The 21811-nt window shown below is 43.0% G+C and overlaps 1 protein-coding gene across 2 annotated transcripts; it reads right to left on the bottom strand.

The window, feature by feature from the left end:
* Positions 1–3062: 3062 nt before the first annotated feature.
* On the bottom strand, positions 3063–19501 carry LOC120066420 (mitogen-activated protein kinase 12-like). 2 transcript variants are annotated; one of them, XM_039017781.1, is made up of 14 exons: positions 19247–19501; positions 17926–18055; positions 17379–17437; positions 17058–17169; positions 16895–16924; positions 12764–12811; positions 12260–12374; positions 10859–10930; positions 10514–10593; positions 10337–10415; positions 8317–8490; positions 7897–7960; positions 5635–5731; positions 3063–3409 (listed from the first exon to the last, which is right to left on the bottom strand). In XM_039017781.1, the coding sequence occupies exons 1-13, from the start codon at positions 19363–19365 to the stop codon at positions 5725–5727; spliced, it is 1089 nt and encodes a 362-aa protein (XP_038873709.1). In that variant the 5' UTR covers positions 19366–19501; the 3' UTR covers positions 3063–3409; positions 5635–5724. The 2 variants fall into 2 exon arrangements, with proteins under 2 accessions (XP_038873709.1, XP_038873710.1); XM_039017782.1 differs by lacking the exons at positions 3063–3409; positions 5635–5731 and having other exon boundaries at positions 7780–7960.
* Positions 19502–21811: the final 2310 nt, after the last annotated feature.

Genomic DNA, 21811 nt, shown 5'->3' with positions numbered 1-21811 from the left:
TCCCTCACTAACTTTAAGCATCAGCTGTCAGAGCAGCTAACCGATCACTGCAGCTGTACATAACCCATCTGTAAATAGCCCACCCAATCTTCCTACCTCATCCCCCTATTGTTTTTATTTACTTTTCTGCTCTTTTGCACACCAGTATTTCTACTTGCACATCATCATCTGCTCAGCTATCACTCAAGTGTCAATTTGCTAAACTGTAATTACTTCGCTACTATGGCCTATTTATTGCCTTACCTCCTCACACCATTTGCACACACTGTATATAGACTTTATTTTTTCTATTGTGTCATTGACTGTACGCTTGTCTATTCCATGTGTAACTCTGTGTTGTTGTTTGTGTCGCACTGCTTTGCTTTATCTTGGCCAGGTTGCAGTTGTAAATGAGAACTTGATCTCAACTAGCTTACCTGGTTAAATAAAGGTGAAATATATGTACATATTTTTTAAAGAATGCTGTGGTAGCCATGCTGGTTAAGTGTGCCTTAAATTCTAAATGAATCACTGAAAGTGTCACCAGCGAAGCACCCCCACACCTCCTCCTCCATGCTTCACAGTGGGAAACACACATGCGGAGATCACCTACTCCGCGTCTCACAAAGACACGGCGGTTGGAACCAAAAATCTTACATTTGGACTCATCAGACCAAAGGACAGATTTCCACAAGTCTAATGCCCATTGCTCGTGTTTCTTGGCCCAAGCAAGTCTCTTCGTCTTAATGGTGTCCTTTAGTAGTGGTTTCTTTGCAGCAATCGACCGTGAAGGCCTAATTCACGGTCTCCTCTGAACAGTAGATGTTGAGATGTGTCTGTTACTTGAACTCTGTGAAGCATATATTTGGGCTGCAATTTATGAGGCTGGTAACTCTAATGAACTTATCCTCTGCAGCAGAGGTAACTCTGGGTCTTCCTTTCCTGTGGCGGTCCTCATGAGAGCCAGTTTCATCATAGCGATGACCTTCATGTCTTAAAGTAATGATGGGCTGTCATTTCTCTTTGCTTATTTGAGCTGTTCTTGCCATAATATGGACTTGGTATTTTACCAAATAGGGCTATCTTCTGTATACCACCTCTACATTGTCACAACACAACTGATTGGCTCAAACTCAAACGCATTAAGGAAAGAAATTCCACAAATTAACTTTTAACAAGGCACACCTGTTAATTGAAATGCATTCCAGGTGAGCGCCTCATGAAGCTGGTTGAGAGAATGGCAAAAGTGTGCAAAGCTGTCATCAAGGCAAAGGCTGGCTACTTTGATGAATCTCAAATATATTTTGATTTGTTTAACACTTCTTTGGTTACTACATTATTCCATGTGTTATTTCATAATAGAAAATAATTAAAAATAAGGAAAAATCCTTGAATGAGTAGGTGTGTCCAAACCTTTGACTGGTACTGTATATTATGCTTCACATTACCAAGAGGTCACCAGAGAATCATGTAGATTTAAACACATCATCATGGCCAGTAATTGAGTGGGTACAGGGGACCGGGGTCACCCCGACAGCATTCCCCAAAAACATTGTGTAAAATTATAACCCTGCACATCTGCCAGCAGCACACACACAATGTACACTCATGTACACACACACACACACACACACACACACACACACACACACCTTCCTTGCCTCTTTCCAACCCACAGAAGGACCTCACATCACCTCCCGTCAGTTCAGTCTATCTTGAAATAACATTTAACGACACCTGCATTCTGCTGAAAAGTACACAGAGGAAGAGGTTTCCAAAGACTGAGATTAACAACTTTAAACTAAAGTAAATCATATTTCAGGATCAGAAGTGACATGGCACTATAAATTCAACAAGTACCCTTATTGGTTGAAACTCATAAACCAAATTCCCTATTGGTACAGAGCTTCCTGTTAGAGTGTAAGGTAAATCTCAGCTGGATCCTAAAATGTAACTTTATAATGCGCTAAAGTCATGTATCGATATAGCAATTATTGCATGTGAATCTAATTATAATTGCATAATAATGAATTTGACCAGTTGTTTTTACACAAGTGGAAAAGGAATTTGATCTAACAATACATTTTGTCAATACTACTATTGTACATAAAAATCTCTATATATTTGGATGTATGTGGTCTACTATTTGGCCTACTGTGTTTCCCCAACCACATGGGCAGCCATGAGTCTCTCAGAGGCCTGTCTGTGGGCCTGCAGCCCAGTCAGTCTGAACCACAGAGCTCCCTGGCATCCCTGACAAAACAGCCATAAACAGAAAATATCTTGACACTGACACCACATCCATTCCTCACAACCAACACCCCCAGAGCTCAGCCTCACTGTTCTGCCCTCAGCCCTCCCTCCTCCACGTGTCTGCATCAGTTTCCGTTATTCCCTAATTCAACGAGGGACGGCTTTAGTAGGGGGAAAATGCTAACTCTTCTGTTTCTCCTCACTCTTCGTAAGACTGTAAAGCTGTACGACTTATATCAATCATCCACTCTAAATGTGTCAAGTTGGAGAGACTTTGAAGATGGCGAAAGCTTCCGTATCTTAAGTTTAAGGGTTTCAAACCTGGGCATATATTTATCTGCCATTTTGTGATAAGGCCTGTTTGTTTTTTTACCCTTCAAAAAGGCTATATGTTTTATTTCATTAGAAAGAGGCTGCGAGATAAAGAACAGTTTATCTTTCCAAATATGCGATAAAACAGATATAAACCATGTGATGTTTATTTAAAAATGTGATAACCGCATACAATCAGGGTACCATTTAAATTGAAGTTAACGTGTTGTGTCTTAGCATTCCATTTCATAACAGAGCATAAACCTGGCTGGAACAAGTTTAAAGTTTTTTCACAAACTATCGTGCAACCGGTTGAGGGTGTCTTTGACCAGAAACAGTCCTAATTACTCCTAGAAGACTACTCCATTGGGAACATGCGGTTCTCTCAACCTTGACCTGACCACGAGTGCCCCCTAGCACCCGCGCTCCCCCTCCACCCGCCCGAATCCAAAAAGAGAAAGAAGACAACAGTGATAGACTGTGACCTTTGACCCCCTAGAAATGCCTTACCCATGATTCCTTGGGCCCCCTCTCTCTTGGGTTTATCACCCATGGTGAGGGATAACAAACGTGATGCTGGGGTCTGCTCTGGTGGACAGCGGGCCATATGTCCACTTGATCATAAAATCAATCAGGATTTACAAATTCTCCAAATACTGCCCACGTCTGTTACATAAGTGATCCCTGTATGTCATCCCAAATTAAGTAAATATGTTAACTAAATCAGCTTTGAAGTAGTGTACGCATATCCAGTAACATGCAGGTACAAGAAGTAAAATGATGAGAAAAAATAGATACCTGCACACTGGTGATTACTCCCGTAGTTCTATTGTGCAACGGTTTCGACCTGAAGGTCTTCGTCAGGCTTTAAATAAAAAGAACACACAAGGAGGGACTGTCTCATCATGGCAGATGATTGGGCACAGCTAGGCTGAACTATCGGTGTCCATAATGTGTAAATTTCACACAAGGCTTATAAAGTTACCCTGTAATCCAACTTCACACCATCTGATATTTGGCAGTATACAAATTAAGCAAGAGGTTCCATTGTGTTTGGTGAATCTGTTATTGCATAAACTGATGGACTGAGGCAGGAGGCATTGCCCTGTGGAGGTCTGAATCAAATCATGTACCATAATCATTGGGCCACAAATCATTGGGCCACAAAGATCTCAATAATACACATCTCACATTTAGTCTGATCTATGATAGAAATTAAGAAAATATAACATCATACAGAAAAACAAAGAGTGCAAAACAAAAGGAAAGGCCCTCCACATAGCTGGAAAAACAGCAACAGATGCTTGATTAAGTTAGAATAATATTTTCACTCTTTCTGACAGTTGTATTTAATACTTTCGGTGAGAAACAGATTACGGATGTCCAAAATCCTCACTTAACACCAGAAAAAAAAAGAAGCAGGCCCAACCCATGCCCTTCTCCATGTTAAGCCAATATGAGACGGTGTTAACTTTGACTTCCAGCGTGATCTGCGGTTCAAACCTTTGGCTATAAGAGGAACTTTATCCCACTCCAATCAACTGTAGGCCCCATAGAAGTAACTGCTCTCTGGGGTGCATAGGGGTGGGGTTTTAGTGCACGTCACCAGCACATACCTCCACTATGGATGTGCACCAAAAGGCACCCTATTCCATAGGTAGTGCACTACTTTTTAGTGAAAAGTAGTGTAGTATATATAACCGATGTGAAATGGCTAGCTAGGTAGCGGTGGTGCGCACTAACAGCCTTTCAGTCGGTGACGTCACTTGCTCTGAAACCTTGAAGTAGTGGTTCCCCTTGCTCTGCAAGGGCCGCGGCCTTTGTGGAGCGATGGGTAACGATGCTTCGTGGGTGTCAGTTGTTGATGTGTGCAGAGGGTCCCTGGTTCGCGCCCGGGGCGAGGGAACGGACTAAAGTTAAACTGTTACATATATACAGTGCATTGCGAAAGTATTCACCCCCCGTGGCATTTTTCCTATTTTTGTTGCCTTACAACCTGGAATTAAAATAGATGATTTTTGGGGGGGGGTTCCATTATTTGATTTACACAACATGCCTACCACCTTGAAGATGCAAAATATTTTTTCTTGTGAAACAAACAAGAAAAAAAAACTGAAAACTTGAGCGTGCATAAATATTCACCCCCCCCAAAGTCAATACTTTGTTAGAACCACCTTTTGCAGCAATTACAGCTGCAAGTCTCTTGGGGTGTCTCTATAAGCTTGGCACATCCAGTCACTGGGATTTTTTTGTCCATACTTCAAGGCAAAACTGCTCCAGCTCCTTCAAGTTGGATGGGTTCCGCTGGTGTACAGCAATCTTTAAGTCATACCACAGATTCTCAATTGGATTGAGGTCTGGGCTTTGAATAGGCCATTCCAAGACATTTAAATGTTTCCCCTTAAACCACTCGAGTGTTGCTTTAGCAGTATACTTAGGGTCATTGTCCTGCTGGAAGGTGAACCTCCATCCCAGTTTCAAATCTCTGGAAGACTGAAACAGGTTTCCCTCAAGAATTTCCCTGTATTTAGCACCATCCATCATTCCTTCAATTCTGACCAGTTTCCCAGTCCCTGCCGATGAAAAACATCCCCACAGCATGGTGTTGGATGGTGTTCTCGGGATGATGAGAGGTGTTGGGTTTGCGCCAGACATATCGTTTTCCTTGATGGCCAAAAAGCCCAATTTTAGTCTCATCTGACCAGAGTACCATCTTCCATATTTTGGGGGATTCTCCCACATGCCTTTTGGTGAACACCAAACGTGTTTGCTTATTTTAAGAGAGATGGGATGGACGGTTGTGGGGCGGAAGAGGGGTGGTCGGTGTTGGGGCGGTAGCGGAGAGGAGGGGTGGACGGTTGTGGGGCGGAAGAGGGGTGGTCGGTGTTGGGGCGGTAGAGGAAAGGGGTGGTCGGTGGTGGGGAGGTAGAGGAGAGGAGGGGTGGTCAGTGGTGTGATGGTAGAGAAGAGGGTACAAAAATTGCTTTCCAAACCGTTTCCTGTCTGAGCTAGGGAACAGAACTTGGTGACTTCTGACAGAACCATATCAAGCACCTTAAAAGGGATGGATAACACAACATACACACTCACCGAAGGGTTGGAGGGGACTTAGAGGATGCACATCCTCTGGTTGAGGGGACCTAGGATCCTGGAGGTCAGGGGTCAGTCAAGACCACCTTGTTACATTCTGCAGTTGGTGGAAAATTTGGAGAATCAGATTTCAAAATATGAATGGTAATACTCTGAGTGTATAAAACATTAAGAACACCTGCTCTTTCAATGACAGACTGACCAGGTGAAAGTCATGATCCCTTATTAATGTCACTTGTTAAATCCACTTTAATCAGTGTAGATGAAGGGGTGGAAACAGGTTAAATAAAAAAATACAAGATACAGGTTAAAGAAGGATTTTTAAGCCTTGAGACAATTGAGACATGGATTGCGTATGTGTGCCATTCAGAGAGTGAATGGGCAAGACAAAAGATTTAAGTGCCTTTGAACGGGGTATGGTAGTAGGTGCCAGGTTTGTGTCAAGAACTACAACGCTGCTGGGTTCACGCTCAACAGTTTCCCGTGTGTATCAAGAATGGTCCACCACCCAAAGGACATCCAGCCAACTTGACACAACTGTGGGAAGCATTGGAGTCAACATGGGCCAGCATCCCTGTGGAACGCTTTTGACACCTTGAATTGAGGCTGTTCTGAGGGTAAAAGGTTGGGTGTGCCTCAATATTAAGGTGTTCTTAATGTTTTCTACACTCAGTGTTGATATTTTGAGTAAAGTAAAGGCTTACAATATTAGCTATATATTTGGGGTCTACATGCTGTAGATAATATTGAGATATGATTGAAACACAGAATATCACTCATTATGTTTGATAAATGAAGAGGAAACTGTCGAGGAGTACAATAATACTGGGAGCACCGTTTGTCCTGGAAAACATCTGTTTTTGTGAAGGTGCTGCCCTCTACTGTTATCTGATAGGAAATGATCATAATTGGGGGGTAAGAAGCTTCCTTATTGAACCAATCTTGAAAGTAGCAATACAGGTTTGTATCCAACAAGAGATGGCAAAGGGAACACAAAACACAAAAGCATTTCTCACAAAAGAGTTGACTTATAGTCAGGTGGATTATCCTTTATATAAATATCTACAAAGAGGTATGCATGAAGAAAAAAAACTTCTTTAAACAATGATGTTTTAATAAAAAAATAAATATCCAATGTCAGCAAAATTACAGTAAACGGCTTATTATTTTTTTTTATGTAAAAAATTGTGCAACGTTTACAGACCACCAATGGTTTTTATGTGTCTGCAATCTGTGTCATCAAATAACTGCTCCTGTGCTCACACTTTAGTAAATGGTTTCAGATGTTTGGACCTGTACCATTGTTCATTAAGGTGATAAACAGAAATTGCAAGGAAACATCAGTAGGGGGTCACAGACATGTTTAGACTACACAGCTACACACACATGGAAACGTCCTAGAATTCTAGTCAAAGGACAAACAACGTCTTATCCTAAAAGGACGAACAACGTCTTATCCTAAAAGGACAAACAACGTCTTATCCTAAAAGGACAAACAACGTCTTATCCTAAAAGGACGAACAACGTCTTATCCTAAAAGGACAAACAACGTCTTATCCTAAAAGGACAAACAACGTCTTATCCTAAAAGGACAAACAACGTCTTATCCTAAAAGGACAAACAACGTCTTATCCTAAAAGGACAAACAACGTCTTATCCTAAAAGGACAAACAACGTCTTATCCTAAAAGGACAAACAACGTCTTATCCTAAAAGGACAAACAACGTCTTATCCTAAAAGGACAAACAACGTCTTATCCTAAAAGGACAAACAACGTCTTATCCTAAAAGGACAAACAACGTCTTATCCTAAAAGGACAAACAACGTCTTATCCTAAAAGGACAAACAACGTCTTATCCTAAAAGGACAAACAACGTCTTATCCTAAAAGGACAAACAACGTCTTATCCTAAAAGGACAAACAACGTCTTATCCTAAAAGGACAAACATCGTCTTATCCTAAAAGGACAAACATCGTCTTATCCTAAAAGGACAAACAACGTCTTATCCTAAAAGGACAAACAACGTCTTATCCTAAAAGGACAAACAACGTCTTATCCTAGAAGGACAAACATCGTTGTCTTGACAATCGCTTGATCCAGGAGCCAACAAGAGTGGTATGAAAATAGTTGAAAATGTACACACGTGAGGAGTAAACCCATACAAAAATTACAGTCTGAGAATGTTGGATTAACAGAGGAGGACACTTGTAAAAACAAATGGTGGGTGGGGGTTTGTTTCCATGTGCGACGCTTCACCTTACAGTGCGGTTTCCCTGGACTCAACCACTTGGGGCTGGAAAGACAAGATCTCTGTGAACGTGTGACCTGTGAACAAACAAATGGAGGAAGAGAGAAGACATAAATAACATAGTGTTTACATATAGAAGGATTTTCATTGAAATTCATTGTAGAGAATGAAATCCTGCAACTGTGCATATTGCAGTAGCTCACTGTAAAATCCAATAGCAACACAAACACACTAAAAAAACAAACTGGTCCCTATTGACACGTCTTCCCCTCTGTCCTGGGTTGTATTCATTACGGCACACAGTAGCAAAACGTTTTGCAAATGGAAAACAAAAACAATCGTTGCTATTGGACAAGTTCAGGTAATCTCTCCCTGTTTCAGTCCGTTTCTTCTGTTTGGTGCATAATGAATACAGCCCTCCCCTCCTCCTTACGTTTCCACTGTTCCAAGGGCAAGTCAGAGTTGTCTACCGAGTGGTCGTAAGGCTGGGCCTCAGTCTCCTCCTCTGGCTCGCTAAACTCTGAGAAGTATGGCAGGGCGAGGGCCTCCGCCGCCATCACCCTACTCTCTGGGTCGAGCAGCAGCATGCACTCTATAACTGTCACCGCTGGAGATGAAAGGAAGGGAGATATTGAATAAAATCAAGTAAAATTTCATTTTAAAGTACATCACAGTCTCAATACACTTAACAGAGGGAATACATACAGTGGGGAGAACAAGTATTTGATATACTGCCGATTTTGCAGGTTTTTCTACTTACAAAGCATGTAGAGGTCTGTAATTTTTATCATAGGTACACTTCAACTGTGAGAGACGGAATCTAAAACAAAAATCCCGAAAATCACATTGTATGATTTTTAAGTAATTAAGTAATTAATTTGCATTTTATTGCATGACATAAGTATTTGATACATCAGAAAAGCAGAACTTAATATTTGGTACAGAAACCTTTGTTTGCAATTACAGAGATCATACGTTTCCTGTAGTTCTTGACCAGGTTTGCACACACTGCAGCAGGGATTGTGGCCCACTCCTCCATACAGACCTTCTCCAGATCCTTCAGGTTTCGGGGCTGTCGTTGGGCAATACAGACTTTCAGCTCCCTCCAAAGATTTTCTATTAGGTTCAGGTCTGGAGACTGGCTAGGCCACTCCAGGACCTTGAGATGCTTCTTACGGAGCCACTCCTTAGTTGCCCTGGCTGTGTGTTTCAGGTCGTTGTCATGCTGGAAGACCCAGCCACGACCCATCTTCAATGCTCTTACTGAGGGAAGGAGGTTGTTGGCCAAGATCTCGCATTACATGGCCCCATCCATCCTCCCCTCAATACGGTGCAGTCGTCCTGTCCCCTTTGCAGAAAAGCATCCCCAAAGAATGAGGTTTCCACCTACATGCTTCACGGTTTGGATGGTGTTCTTGGGGTTGTACTCATCCTTCTTCTTCCTCCAAACACGGCGAGTGGAGTTTAGACCAAAAAGCTCTATTTTTGTCTCATCAGACCACATGGCTTTCTCCCATTCCTCCTCTGGATCATCCAGATGGTCATTGGCAAACTTCAGACGGGCCTGGACATGCGCTGGCTTGAGCAGGGGGACCTTGAGTGCGCTGCAGGATTTTAATCCATGACGGCATAGTGTGTTACTAATGGTTTTCTTTGAGACTGTGGTCCCAGCTCTCTTCAGGTCATTGACCAGGTCCTGCCGTGTAGTTCTGGGCTGATCCCTCACCTTTCTCATGATCATTGATGCCCCACAAGGTGAGATCTTGCATGGAGCCCCAGACCGAGGGTGATTGACCGTCATCTTGAACTTCTTCCATTTTCTAATAATTGCGCCAACAGTTGTTGCCTTCTCACCAAGCTGCTTGCCTATTGTCCTGTAGCCCATCCCAGCCTTATGCAGGTCTACAATTTTATCCCTGATGTCCTTACACAGCTCTCTGGTCTTGGCCATTGTGGAGAGGTTGGAGTCTGTTTGATTGAGTGTGTGGACAGGTGTCTTTTATACAGGTAACGAGTTCAAACAGGTGCAGTTAATACAGGTAATGAGTGGAGAACAGGAGGGCTTCTTAAAGAAAAACTAACAGGTCTGTGAGAGCCGGAATTCTTACTGGTTGGTAGGTGATCAAATACTTATGTCATGCAATAAAATGCAAATGAATTACTTAAAAACCATACAATGTAATTTTCTGGATTTTTGTTTTAGATTCCGTCGCTCACAGTTGACGTGTACCTATGATAAAAATTACAGACCTCTACATGCTTTGTAAGTAGGAAAACCTGCAAAATCGGCAGTGTATCAAATACTTGTTCTCCCCACTGTACATCTAAACAGAACAGAGGGAATACATACATCTAAACAGAGAGATAAAGACAGAGAAAGACAGCACACAGTAGTCATGCCGATGGGATTCTGCAGATTCACTATACATTATATGCGATGGTGATAGTTTTACCCTGTGGGCTGACTTTGGAAAAGAGTTCCTGAAGGTCTTTCTTTTGCACTTTGGGAAGGCTTTTGACATAGTTTTTAGCCTGAGAAATAGAATGTCAACATATTTAAATCAAGGCCAATGTGTATGTCGGCATATAGTATGTGTTTGGCGTTTAAGTACAGTATGTGTATGACTCACATCCTGAGACTGCAGTTTGGTGATGAAGTCCTGAGTGGGCGTCCCGGTGATTTTCATGATCTCAGTCAGCTGATCCAGGTCTGTGCTCCACAGGTCAAGGTCAAACTACATAGTGAACACATTATCATCGATAAACACATTGTATCTACAGTAAAGGTGAAACAGAACCACCTGGCCATGTAAGGGTATAATCTAGTTAGTCAGGCAAACTGAAAAGTAAAAATGGAAACACGCATGATTCCACAACAAACAGCATTAACCACAGTAATAGAATTGTATAAGTGTATTGTGCAACAGTGGATGGGAAGGCTCAGGGGCAGGTCAGATCACGTCAAATCAGGATACGGTCATTGCCTTTGAACAGTGGTTTTCCCGACAGCATCTCTGCCATGATGCAGCCCACTGACCAGATGTCCACTAAGAAGAGAAGACAAGGAGAGAATACTGTTAAGTGATTACATTAAATTAGTTTATTAGTCACATGAACAGGGTCGCAGATGTAATTGCAGGATACAGTGAAATTCTTAAACTCTTGAGCTTCAACAGTGCAGGTTAAAAAGAGAAGTGAATGAAACAATATTTATATTTACAACAATAAATGTCCATCGGGGGAAGGGCAGGGTAAATGTTCATATGGGGGGGGGGGGGGTAATGCTCTCAATGGTGATCCTGTAGAACACTGAAGGCCATCGGGGACAGGACGAATTTCTTCAGACTCCAGAGGATGAAGAGTCGATGTCGTGGCTTCTGCACCAAGGTGTCCGTGTGGTTTGACCGATTCAAACTGCTGAGGAACTTGCCGTTTTTGACCGTCTCTGCGGCGGCCCAGTTGATGAGGATGGGGGCGTGCCAAATGTGGTTCCTCCTGAAGTCCACAATCAGCTCATTTGTTTTGCTGACATTGAGGGAGAGGTTGTTTATCTGGCACCACGCTGTCAGTGTGTGTCTGTAGGCCTTCTCGTTGTTTTTGGTAATCAGGCTTACTACTGCCGTGCCGCCACCGAGTTGGAACTGTGTGAGGCCATGCAGTCGTGGGTATACGGGAGTACAGGAGGGGACTGAGGACGCATTCGTGTTGAGGATTAGTGCAGAGGAGGTAATGTTGCTTACCTTCACCACCTGGTGACAGCCTGTCAGGAAGTCCAGGACCCAATTGCATAGAGAGGAGTTCAGTCCCAGTGCCGTGAGCTTTGTGGTGAGCTTAGAGTGCACTATGGCCAAGCTGCAGACAATAAACAGCATCCTCACATATGCATTCCTTTTGTTCAGGTGGGTGAGGGCAGTGTAATGGCGATTGCGTCGTCCGTAGGTCATATCTGTACTGTTTAACCATACAATTGTCCCTGGTCACCTTGCCGTGTTTGTAAGCAGCATCTCTCCTCTTAAGTTTCCTGACAAGGCAGTCATGAATAAACTGTTTTTGATAGAAAGAACCTCAATTAACATGACTGGTGTTCAGAGCTGATAAAACCATGTTTGAGTGCATTTATCACTAGGCAAAAATACAGAACAGAGCACCACCACCACATTCTACCATCGTCCATAGGCTTCAATGTACACTACATACAGTATGCAATGCATTCAGTAGACACGGTCATCTACGTAGACCACTCAGATTACTTTACATCCTTGTAGAGGATCCAATCTAGGATCAATTGTATGTATCCCAGTATTAGCCTTAACCATCAGTGGCTTACCAACACAAATCCTGGACCAATTAAGATTAGTTTTGCGAAGTGTACTGACCAGTCTGGGTGTAGTGCATCCAGCTGAGGATGACCTCTGGGGCTCTGTACCAGCGAGTCACTACGTAGCCTGTCATCTCACTGTCAGCCTGCCGCGCCAACCCAAAGTCCAGGATCTGACACAGACACAACATGCTTTTATTATTACTGGACAATACATTTACATTTGAGTCATTCAGCAGACGCGCTCTTCATTCAATTAAGGTAAAACAACCACATACTCTATCACAATCATATGCCATTTACAAAATCAGTCCTACTAATAATAAATTGCACATCAATGGGACAGTTTATGACTACGAAATACTATGCAAGTTATTATTATGGAAGTTATTATTGCTGCAAAACTGTGCTCAAACATCAAACCATGACAACAGAGCGAAATGTTGTCTGTTGGCCTGTGCAGAGGCCGTTAAGCCACAGACTGAGTTATTGACAGTGGAGCTGGACACAATGGTGGAATGTTTATTTAGGTTATCAGAGCACTGTGTGTGTGACTGTGTACCTTGAGCTCACATTCCTGGTTAACAGACAGATTCCCAGGTTTGAGGTCCTGCAGATACAAACATTAAGTGGGTCATTTTGAGGGGCCTCACACACGCACACTTGCATTACACAGGCTCGTGCATACACACACACGCGTGAAAATGGCACCAGAAGAAATGGCAGCAGTTTTACGGGCGCCCAACCAATTGTGCTATTATGTGGGGTCTTTTCATGTTATTTGTAACTTATTTTGTACATAATGTTTCTGCCACCGTATCTTACAGCAAAAAAGAGCTTCTGGATATCAGGACAGCGATCACTCACCTCAGATGAGACAAAGATTTTTTCTTAAACAACCAGGAAGCACAGGACATTCTCCAAACACCCGACAGGGCCAACCTCCCCGTTATTTGCAAGAGGAGGAGACGCAGGTTTAGAGGACACAGAGCGGGATGCCTCGTGAGGAGCCGCAGGAGGCGAGTGGGAAAGCTGCCGTTACCGTCAATATTACTCGCCAACGTGCAATCATTGGACAATAAATTAGACGAGGTAGGATCACGAATATCCTACCAACGGGACATCAAAAACTATAATATCTTATGTTTCACGGAATCTTGGCTGAATGATGACATGGATATTCAGCTAGAGGGATATACGCTGCACCGGCAAGATAGAACAGCACACTCTGGTAAGACGAGGGGGGGGGCGGTCTGTGCATATTTGTAAACAACAGCTGGTGCACAATCTATGGAAGTCTCCAGATTTTGCTCGCCTGAAGTAGAGTATATTGTGATAAATTGTAGGCCACTACTTGTCTAGAGAGTTTTCAGCTATACTTTCGTGGCTGTTTATTTACCACCACAGACAGAAGCTGCCACTAAGACCGCACTCAGTCAGCTGTATAAGGAAATAAGTAAACAGGAAACCACTCACCCAGAGGCGGCGCTCCTAGTGGCCGGAGACTTTAATGCCTGTTTGGCCCTGTCCAGGGGTATCATCGGATGGGGCCACAGTGTCTCCGGACCCCTCCTGTCTCAGCCTCCAGTATTTATGCTGCAGTAGTTTATGTGTCGGGGGGCTAGGGTCAGTCTGTTATATCTGGAGTACTTCTCCTGTCTTATCCGGTGTCCTGTGTGAATTTAAGTATGCCCTCTCTAATAATCTTTCTCTCTCTCGGACGACCTGAGCCCTAGCACCATGCCTCAGGACTACCTGGCATGATGACTCATTGCTGTCCCCAGTCCACCTGGCCGCGCTGCTGCTCCAGTTTCAACTGTTCTGCCTGCGGCTATGGAACCCTGACCTGTTCACCGGACGTGCTACCTGTCCCAGACCTGCTGTTTTCAACTCTCTAGAGACAGCAGGAGCGGTAGAGATACTATGAATGATCGGCTATGAAAAGCCAACTGACATTTACTACTGAGGTGCTGACTTGTTGCACCCTCGACAACTACTGTGATTATTATTATTTGACCATGCTGGTCATTTATGAACATTTGAACATCTTGGCCATGTTCTGTTATAATCTCCACCCAGCACAGCCAGAAGAGGACTGGCCACCCCTCATAGCCTGGTTCCTCTCTAGGTTTCTTCCTAGGTTTTGGCCTTTCTAGGGAGTTTTTCCTAGCCACTGTGCTTCTACACCTGCATTGCTTGCTGTTTGGGGTTTTAGGCTGGGTTTCTGTACAGCACTTTGAGATATCAGCTGATGTACGAAGGGCTATATAAATAAATTTGATTTGAATGCAGGGAAACTTAAATCAGTTCTACCAAATTTCTATCAACATGTTAAATGTGCAACCAGAGGAAGAGAAAAAAAATCTAGATCACCTGTACTCCACACAGAGATGTGCACAATGCTCTCCCTCGCCCTCCATTTGGTAAATCCGTCCACAACTCTATCCTCCTGATTCCTGCTTACAAGCAAAAATTAAAGCAGGAAGCACCAGTGACTCGGTCTATAAAAAAGTGGTCAGATAAAGCAGATGCTAAACTACAGGACTGTTTTTCTATCACAGACTGGAACATGTTCCGAGATTCTTCCGATGGCATTGAGGAATACACCACATCAGTCACTGGCTTTATCAATAAGTGCATTGAGGATGTCGTCCCCACAGTGACTGTACGTACATAACCCAACCAGAAGCCATGGATTACAGGCAACATTCACACTGAGCTAAGGTGTAGAGCTGCCGCTTTCAAGGTGCGGGACTCTAACCCTTACAAGAAATCCTGCTATGCCTTGCGACAAACCATCAAACAGGCAAAGCGTCAATACAGGGCTAAGATTGAATCATACTACACTGGCTCCGACGCTCGTCTTGTGCCACATAAGGGCTTGAAAACTATTACAGACTACAAAGCGAAGCACAGCCGCGAGCTGCCCAGTGTCACGAGCCTACCAGACGAGCTAAATCACTTTATGCTCGCTTCGAGGCAAGCAACACTGAGGCATGCATCAGCTGTTCCGGACGACTGTGTTATCACGCTCTCCGTAGTCGACGTGAGTAAGACCTTTAAACAGGTCAACATACACAAGGCTGCGGGGCCAGACGGATTACCAGGACATGTGCTCCGGGCATGTGCTGACCAACTGGCAGGTGTCTTCACTGTACCTGATTGAGTCTGTAATACCAACATGTTTCAAGTAGACCACCATAGTCCCTGTGCCCGGGAACACAAAGGCAACCTGCCTAAATGACTACAGACCCATAGCACTCGCGTCTGTAGCCATGAAGTGCTTTGAAAGGCTGGTAATGGCTCACATCAACAACATTATCCCAGAAACCCTAGACCCACTCCAATTTGCATACCACCCAAACAGATCCACAGATGATGCAATCTCTATTGCACTCCACACTGACCTTTCCCAGAATGCTATTCATTGACTACAGCTCAGCGTTCAACACCATAGTACCCTCAAAGCTCATCACTCAGCTAAGGATCCTGGGACTAAACACCTCCCTCTGCAACTGAATCCTGGACTTACTGACGGGCCGCCCCCAGGTGGTGAGGGTAGATAGCAACACGTCTGCCACGCTGATCCTCAACACTGGAGCCCCCAAGGGCTACATGCTCAGTCCCCTCCTGTACTCCCTGTTCACCCACGACAGCATGGCCAGGCACGACTCCAACACCATCATTAAGTTTGCAGATGACAACAGTGGTAGGCCTGATCACCGACAACGACGAGACAGCCTATAGGGAGGTCAGAGACCTGCCCGGTGGTGCCAGAATAACAACCTATCCCTCAACTCAAGACTAAGGAGATGATTGTGGACTACAGGAAAAGGAGGACTGAGCACGCCCCCATTCTCATTGACGGGGCTGTAGTGGAGCAGGTTGAGAGCTTCAAGTTCCTTGGTGTCCACATCACCAACAAATTAGAATGGTCCAAACACACCAAGACGGTCGTGAAGAGGGCACGACTAAGCCTATTCCCCCTCAGGAAACTAAAAAGATTTGGCATGGGTCCTCAGATCCTCAAAAGGTTCTACAGCTGCAACATCGAGAGCATCCTGACTGGTTGCATCACTGCCTGATACGGCAATTGCTCGGCCTCCGACCGCAAGGCACTACACAGAGGGTAGTGCGTACGGCACAGTACATCACTGGGGCTAAGCTGCCTGCCATCTAGGACCTCTACACCAGGCAGTGTCAGAGGAAGGCCCTAAAAATTGTCAAAGACCCCTGCCACCCCAGTCATAGACTGTTCTCTCTACTACCGCATGGCAAGCGGTACCGGAGTGCCAAGTCAAGGAGAAAAAGGCTTCTCAACAGTTTTTATCCCCAAGCCATAAAACTCCTGAACGGGTAATCAAATGGCTACCCGGACTATTTGATTTGTGTGCACCCCCCGCCCCACCGCTCTTTTACGCTGCTGCTACTCTCTGTTTATCATATATGCATAGTCACTTTAACCATATCTACATACTACCTCAATCAGCCTGACTAACCGGTGTCTGTAATGTAGCCTCGCTACTTTTATTTTTCACTGTCTTTTTATTTTTTACTTAACTATTTTTTTCCACTATTGGTTAGAGCCTGTAAGTAAGCATTTCACTGTAAGGTCTACTACACCTGTTGTATTCGGCACACGTGACAAATAAACTTTGATTTGATACACACAGGAAAAAGGAGATTCACTCACCCTATGAATGATGCCAGCAGAATGGATATACTGTAATAAAAGATTACAACAATTTCCATCAATAACATACAGCAGTAGGGTCAAATCAAATCAAATTGTATTTATGGACTCTATGTGTAGAAATATTTATCAATGAGATTATTTGTGGCTGTGTGAGACACACCTTGAGTCCCTTCAGCATCTGATACACCAGGAACTGTACTTTGTCCTCCGAGAGATTCTGTAACTTCATCAACTTTCCCAGATCTGTTCCCATGAAAGGCATCACCAGATAGCTGAGCGACAGGGAGGGAGGGAGGGACAGATTTCGAGAGACTAAAATGTCTATTATCTTCACAATAACCAACCAACATGAAGAGGAAAGATGGAACAACGACTTAGCTAAATATCCAGTGGGTGGAAAGTGGATATTGTGTCTCCTGTTTTAGTTTACTTGAGGTTCGTGAGCTATTGTGCCCAAATATGAAAAGACAAGTGTACTCACAAGTCATGGAATCTGTCCAAGGAGAGGTCTGCAGTGAATACATTGACAAGGCCAATAACCTGGTCCCAGGGAGAGAACAGAAACAACTCATAAGGTATTTAATAAGGGTTGTATTTGATATATTATAGGCTACATTTACATGCAAGTCACTTAACAGACGTTCTTAACCCTAATTGCTCCTGTAAGTCGCTCTGGATAATTGCCTTGCTCAAGGGCACATCGACAGATTTTTCACCTAGCCTGCTCAGGGATTCCAACCAGCGACCTTTCGGTAACTGGCTCAACGGGAAGAGATTGATATTAATATACAGTTATGTTCTTGTTGAAATATTTATAATTTTCCATGTTATTTTGCTGTTCTGTTGGTGAGCAAGTTAAAAAATATATTATTATCAAAACACTAGGCTACCTGCTGTGCTGCTTGATTGCAATTACTTAGTGTCACTCAGGGCGGGAAACACCTTGAGGACTACAAACCTCAAGGACTAAAGTAATGCATTGAAACAGGATAAGAGTTGATTTTGGACTATAGGCTTGCAGGTCTTACATTTTCATGTTTCATGTGTTTGAGCAGCCTCAGCTCCCGATAGGCCCTCTTAGCAAAGAGCTCAGACTGGAAGGGCCTGTGGAGCTTCTTAATGGCCACCTTGGTCCCTGTCCTGAAGTCCACCGCAGAGCTGGAGACAGACATGGAGATGAGGTTGAGGTGTTGGAAGGAGAGAGAAAGAAGTACAAGGTCCTCAAAAAGTGATTTAAAACTTTAAGCTTTGAGTCCGATACAATTGCAGAATCAGGTTAATTCAATTTTTAAACTTCCCTTCCCACCGCCTGTACACCATTTCCCAGCCAAACATAGAAAGTGATGCTTCTTTGTAGTACAACTCACAACAAATACAAATGAACCACATTGGAAGGCTGAGTTGATCTTGTGTTACATTTTGGCATTCAGCCAGTTGACAACTCTGGACACGCCCACAGAGCCTATACAACACACAGCCATTTCTTTAAGTGTTTCTAAAATCCCCTATGGGAATTCCCGAGTGGTGCAGTGGTCTAAGGCACTGCATCTCAGCGCTAGAGGCATCACTACAGACACCCTGGTTCGAATCTAGGCTGTATCACACATTGGGAGTCCCATAGGGCAGCACACAATTGGCCCAGCGTCGTCCGGGTTTGGCCGTCATTGTAAATAAGAATTTGTTGTTAACTGCCTTGCCTAGTTAAATAAAAGGTTAAAACAAATATATATATATATATATATTTTTTTAAATGAATGGTGCAAAAACGATTGGAAACATTTCCCTGTTTGACCACTAGTTTTTATATGCATTATGACTCATACTGTTGTACTCAATGTAAGGACCTATGCCGCCAGTCACAAAGGTAATGTGACTAGAGTGCAATGGCAATGCGCAAATTATTTAAAGATCTGTTTCGGAGCATTTGTAACTTTTTAGTGATGTAGGAATAATACACTTAGTTGAATTTTTTCGTTTCATACATATTGTCATTCTATTCTAGGCTCTAGTTTAGCCTACATTATTAGAATGAGTACCCTATTCAAGATGGGTACTTCCAGACAACAGTGAGATTAGAATGCAAAAAGGCTGTGAAATGTCAAAATGGGTTGAGGTGATACAGAGAAATCTGCCCTCAAATAAGGAAGTGCCCCTCGCTCTGGCGTGAAACTCAAGAGGTGCTGTTTTCTCTCGAACTGAGAACAAACAAAACCTAGTCACATGCGAAATTTAACCACACCGCTTTAGGTATATAACATTTAGAATAGTCTAAACTATGTCAAAGTGCACCAAAACATACATAACGTTAGATGTTACATCTCTTTCGACCCCAGTTGCCACGACACTTACCAGACTGTACCGTAAGCCCCCGTCCCCACCTGTTTCAGCTCCCGGTACTGCTCGGGTACCTCCCAGGTGGTTTTGTTCACGTCCTGGCGACAGTAGCCAGGTCTGGTCCGGCTCGACATCTTATTTTACCACTTCTTAACAAATTCACTATGTGTCCCAAGAGGTGATTTCCCAGTTTGGTTTACACACCAATTGTCCTACCTATGCGTTCTTGAAATTCTCGTCACAGTATACGCAGCGCGTCTAACGCGCAACTAGGCGCCGCCTGCAGGAGTCAACCACAGCACAGCCACTCCCGCGTCTTATGAAGCGTAGTGTGACAGCACATCCACTGCTGTGTGCACAATATAACTGCTGATTAATGTTGTATGAGTTCTGTTTGGACAAATAAACTGTGACAAGTTTGTCATTTCCACATGTCTGCAGAGTAGAATATAGTTTCAAGAAAGCACCCTATTATTTAATAACTATATAATAATTATATAACCTGGAAGATCAGAATATCAATGGTATACAAGTCAAACCCAGGATAGAATACAAGTATGACTGGGTGTAAGTTAAATCTTTACAGGCCTGTTTGATGTTGCTGCTCCTTATATGTCTTTCTGCATTGGCCATGTTGAGGTGTAGCCTACAGTGTAGTGTATTCAGGGATTGCTGGGACATGTGCATTGAGGAGTCCACAAGGGTACAGACATTCCTCCCACAGCGCCAAGGTTGGTTGGAGAGACTCGCAAAGTTGTGTGTAGGCCTGAGGAACAGACATAAGATACACAATACCAGGATACACTGCACAAACTTGTCCAACATGTTTGGGAGAAAGAAACAGCATATCTTGAAACAGTTAAATAAAATTGATTCAAGTCTTTTTTCTGAACATTTCTGCAAAGAAACAAAGAAAATATATTTTATGGTAGGTGTGGCAGGCTCTAGTATTTACTGTTAAACATGAGCAACATCAATAATTCACATGCAACGTTATATAATCTAGACATGAAGAGACAAGCTGCAATATAAATCAATGTAGACTATACTGTTGTGCATATGTAGGCCTATGCATGGGTGTGCATAAAGTGACAACAGCCAATATAGATTTTTGTTGAAGTTTACTGACTACAATTCACATATAGAGGAAGCTCTCAGAAGAGAATATATTGAATATCATATCTACTTTAATAACAAAGAAATAAAAACGATAATGTAAGAATCTCATTGGTTTTTGTGAGGGATTATAACTTTATGATAGTCTGTTCTATTATAATCAATATTTTTTCCTTTCTTTTGAGAGAAAAGCTCCAACTGATCAATATTAACAGACTTGAGCCCTGCCCAAGAGAAGACAAGCCGTTTGAGTAGTGCACACAGTTTTCCTTTTTACCTCCGAGTAAAACCTTCCAACTTCCAAAAATATAATTTTAATGGAATGGCTTTTTCAATATTATGAACAGCTAAACTTTGAGCCATAACATATCAAAAGTTAAAGAAATTCAAGTGACCAAGGAACAAGCCACAAAAGCAAATTCCACAAATGTTTTGAAGCTTCCTGGAAAATGTAGGCATGTTATCATGACCTACAACAATGTTGTGGTGTTCTATTTGTGCAATGAAGCACTAAGTGGTAAAATGTTTTACAACACCTTCTCATTCAAGGGTTTTTCTTTATTTTGACTATTTTCTACATTGTAGAATAATAGTGAAGACATCAAAACTATGAAATAACACATATGAAATCATGTAGTAACCAAAAAAGTGTTAAACAAATCAAAATATATTTGAGATTCTTCAAATAGCCACCCTTTGCCTTGATGACAGCTTTACACACTCTTGGCATTCTCTCAACCAGCTTCAAGAGGTAGTCACCTGGAATGCATTTCAATTAACAGGTGTGCCTTGTTAAAAGTTAAATAGTGGAATTTCTTTCCTTCTTAATGCGTTTGAGCCAATCAGTTGTTGTGACAAGGGGGGTATAAAGAACATAGCCCAAGAACAGCTCAAATAAGCAAAGAGAAACGACAGTCCATCATTACTTTAAGAAATGAAGGTCAGTCAATACGGAAAATGTTAAGAACTTTGAAAGTTTTTTCAAGTGCAGTCGCAAAAACCATCAAGCTCTATCATGAAACTAGCTCTCATGAGGACCGCCACAGGAATTGAAGACCCAGTTACCTCTGCTGCAGAGGATAAGTTCATTAGAGTTACCAGCCTCTGAAATTGCAGCCCAACTAAATGCTTCACAGAGTTCAAGTAAAAGACACATCTCAACATCAACTGTTCAGAGACTGTGTGGATCAGGCCTTCATGGTCAAATTGCTGCAAAGAAACCACTACTAAAAGGACAACAATAAGAAGAGACTTGCTTGGGCCAAGAAACACGAGCAATGGACATTAGACTGGTGCAAATTTGTCCTTTGGTCTGGAGTCCAAATTGGAGATTTTTGGTTCCAACCGCTGTGTCTTTGTGAGATGTGGTGTGAATGAACAGATGATATCCACATATGCATTTCCCAATGTAAAGCATGTGGGAGGTGTTATGGCGTGGAGGTGCTTTGCTGGTGACACTGTCTG

Source organism: Salvelinus namaycush, chromosome 21 (genome assembly GCF_016432855.1).
Source record: "Salvelinus namaycush isolate Seneca chromosome 21, SaNama_1.0, whole genome shotgun sequence".
Taxonomy (NCBI): Eukaryota; Metazoa; Chordata; class Actinopteri; order Salmoniformes; family Salmonidae; genus Salvelinus; species Salvelinus namaycush.
The sequence above is the reverse complement of the archived record's forward strand: the minus strand, read 5'-3'. Positions and strand labels throughout refer to the sequence as shown.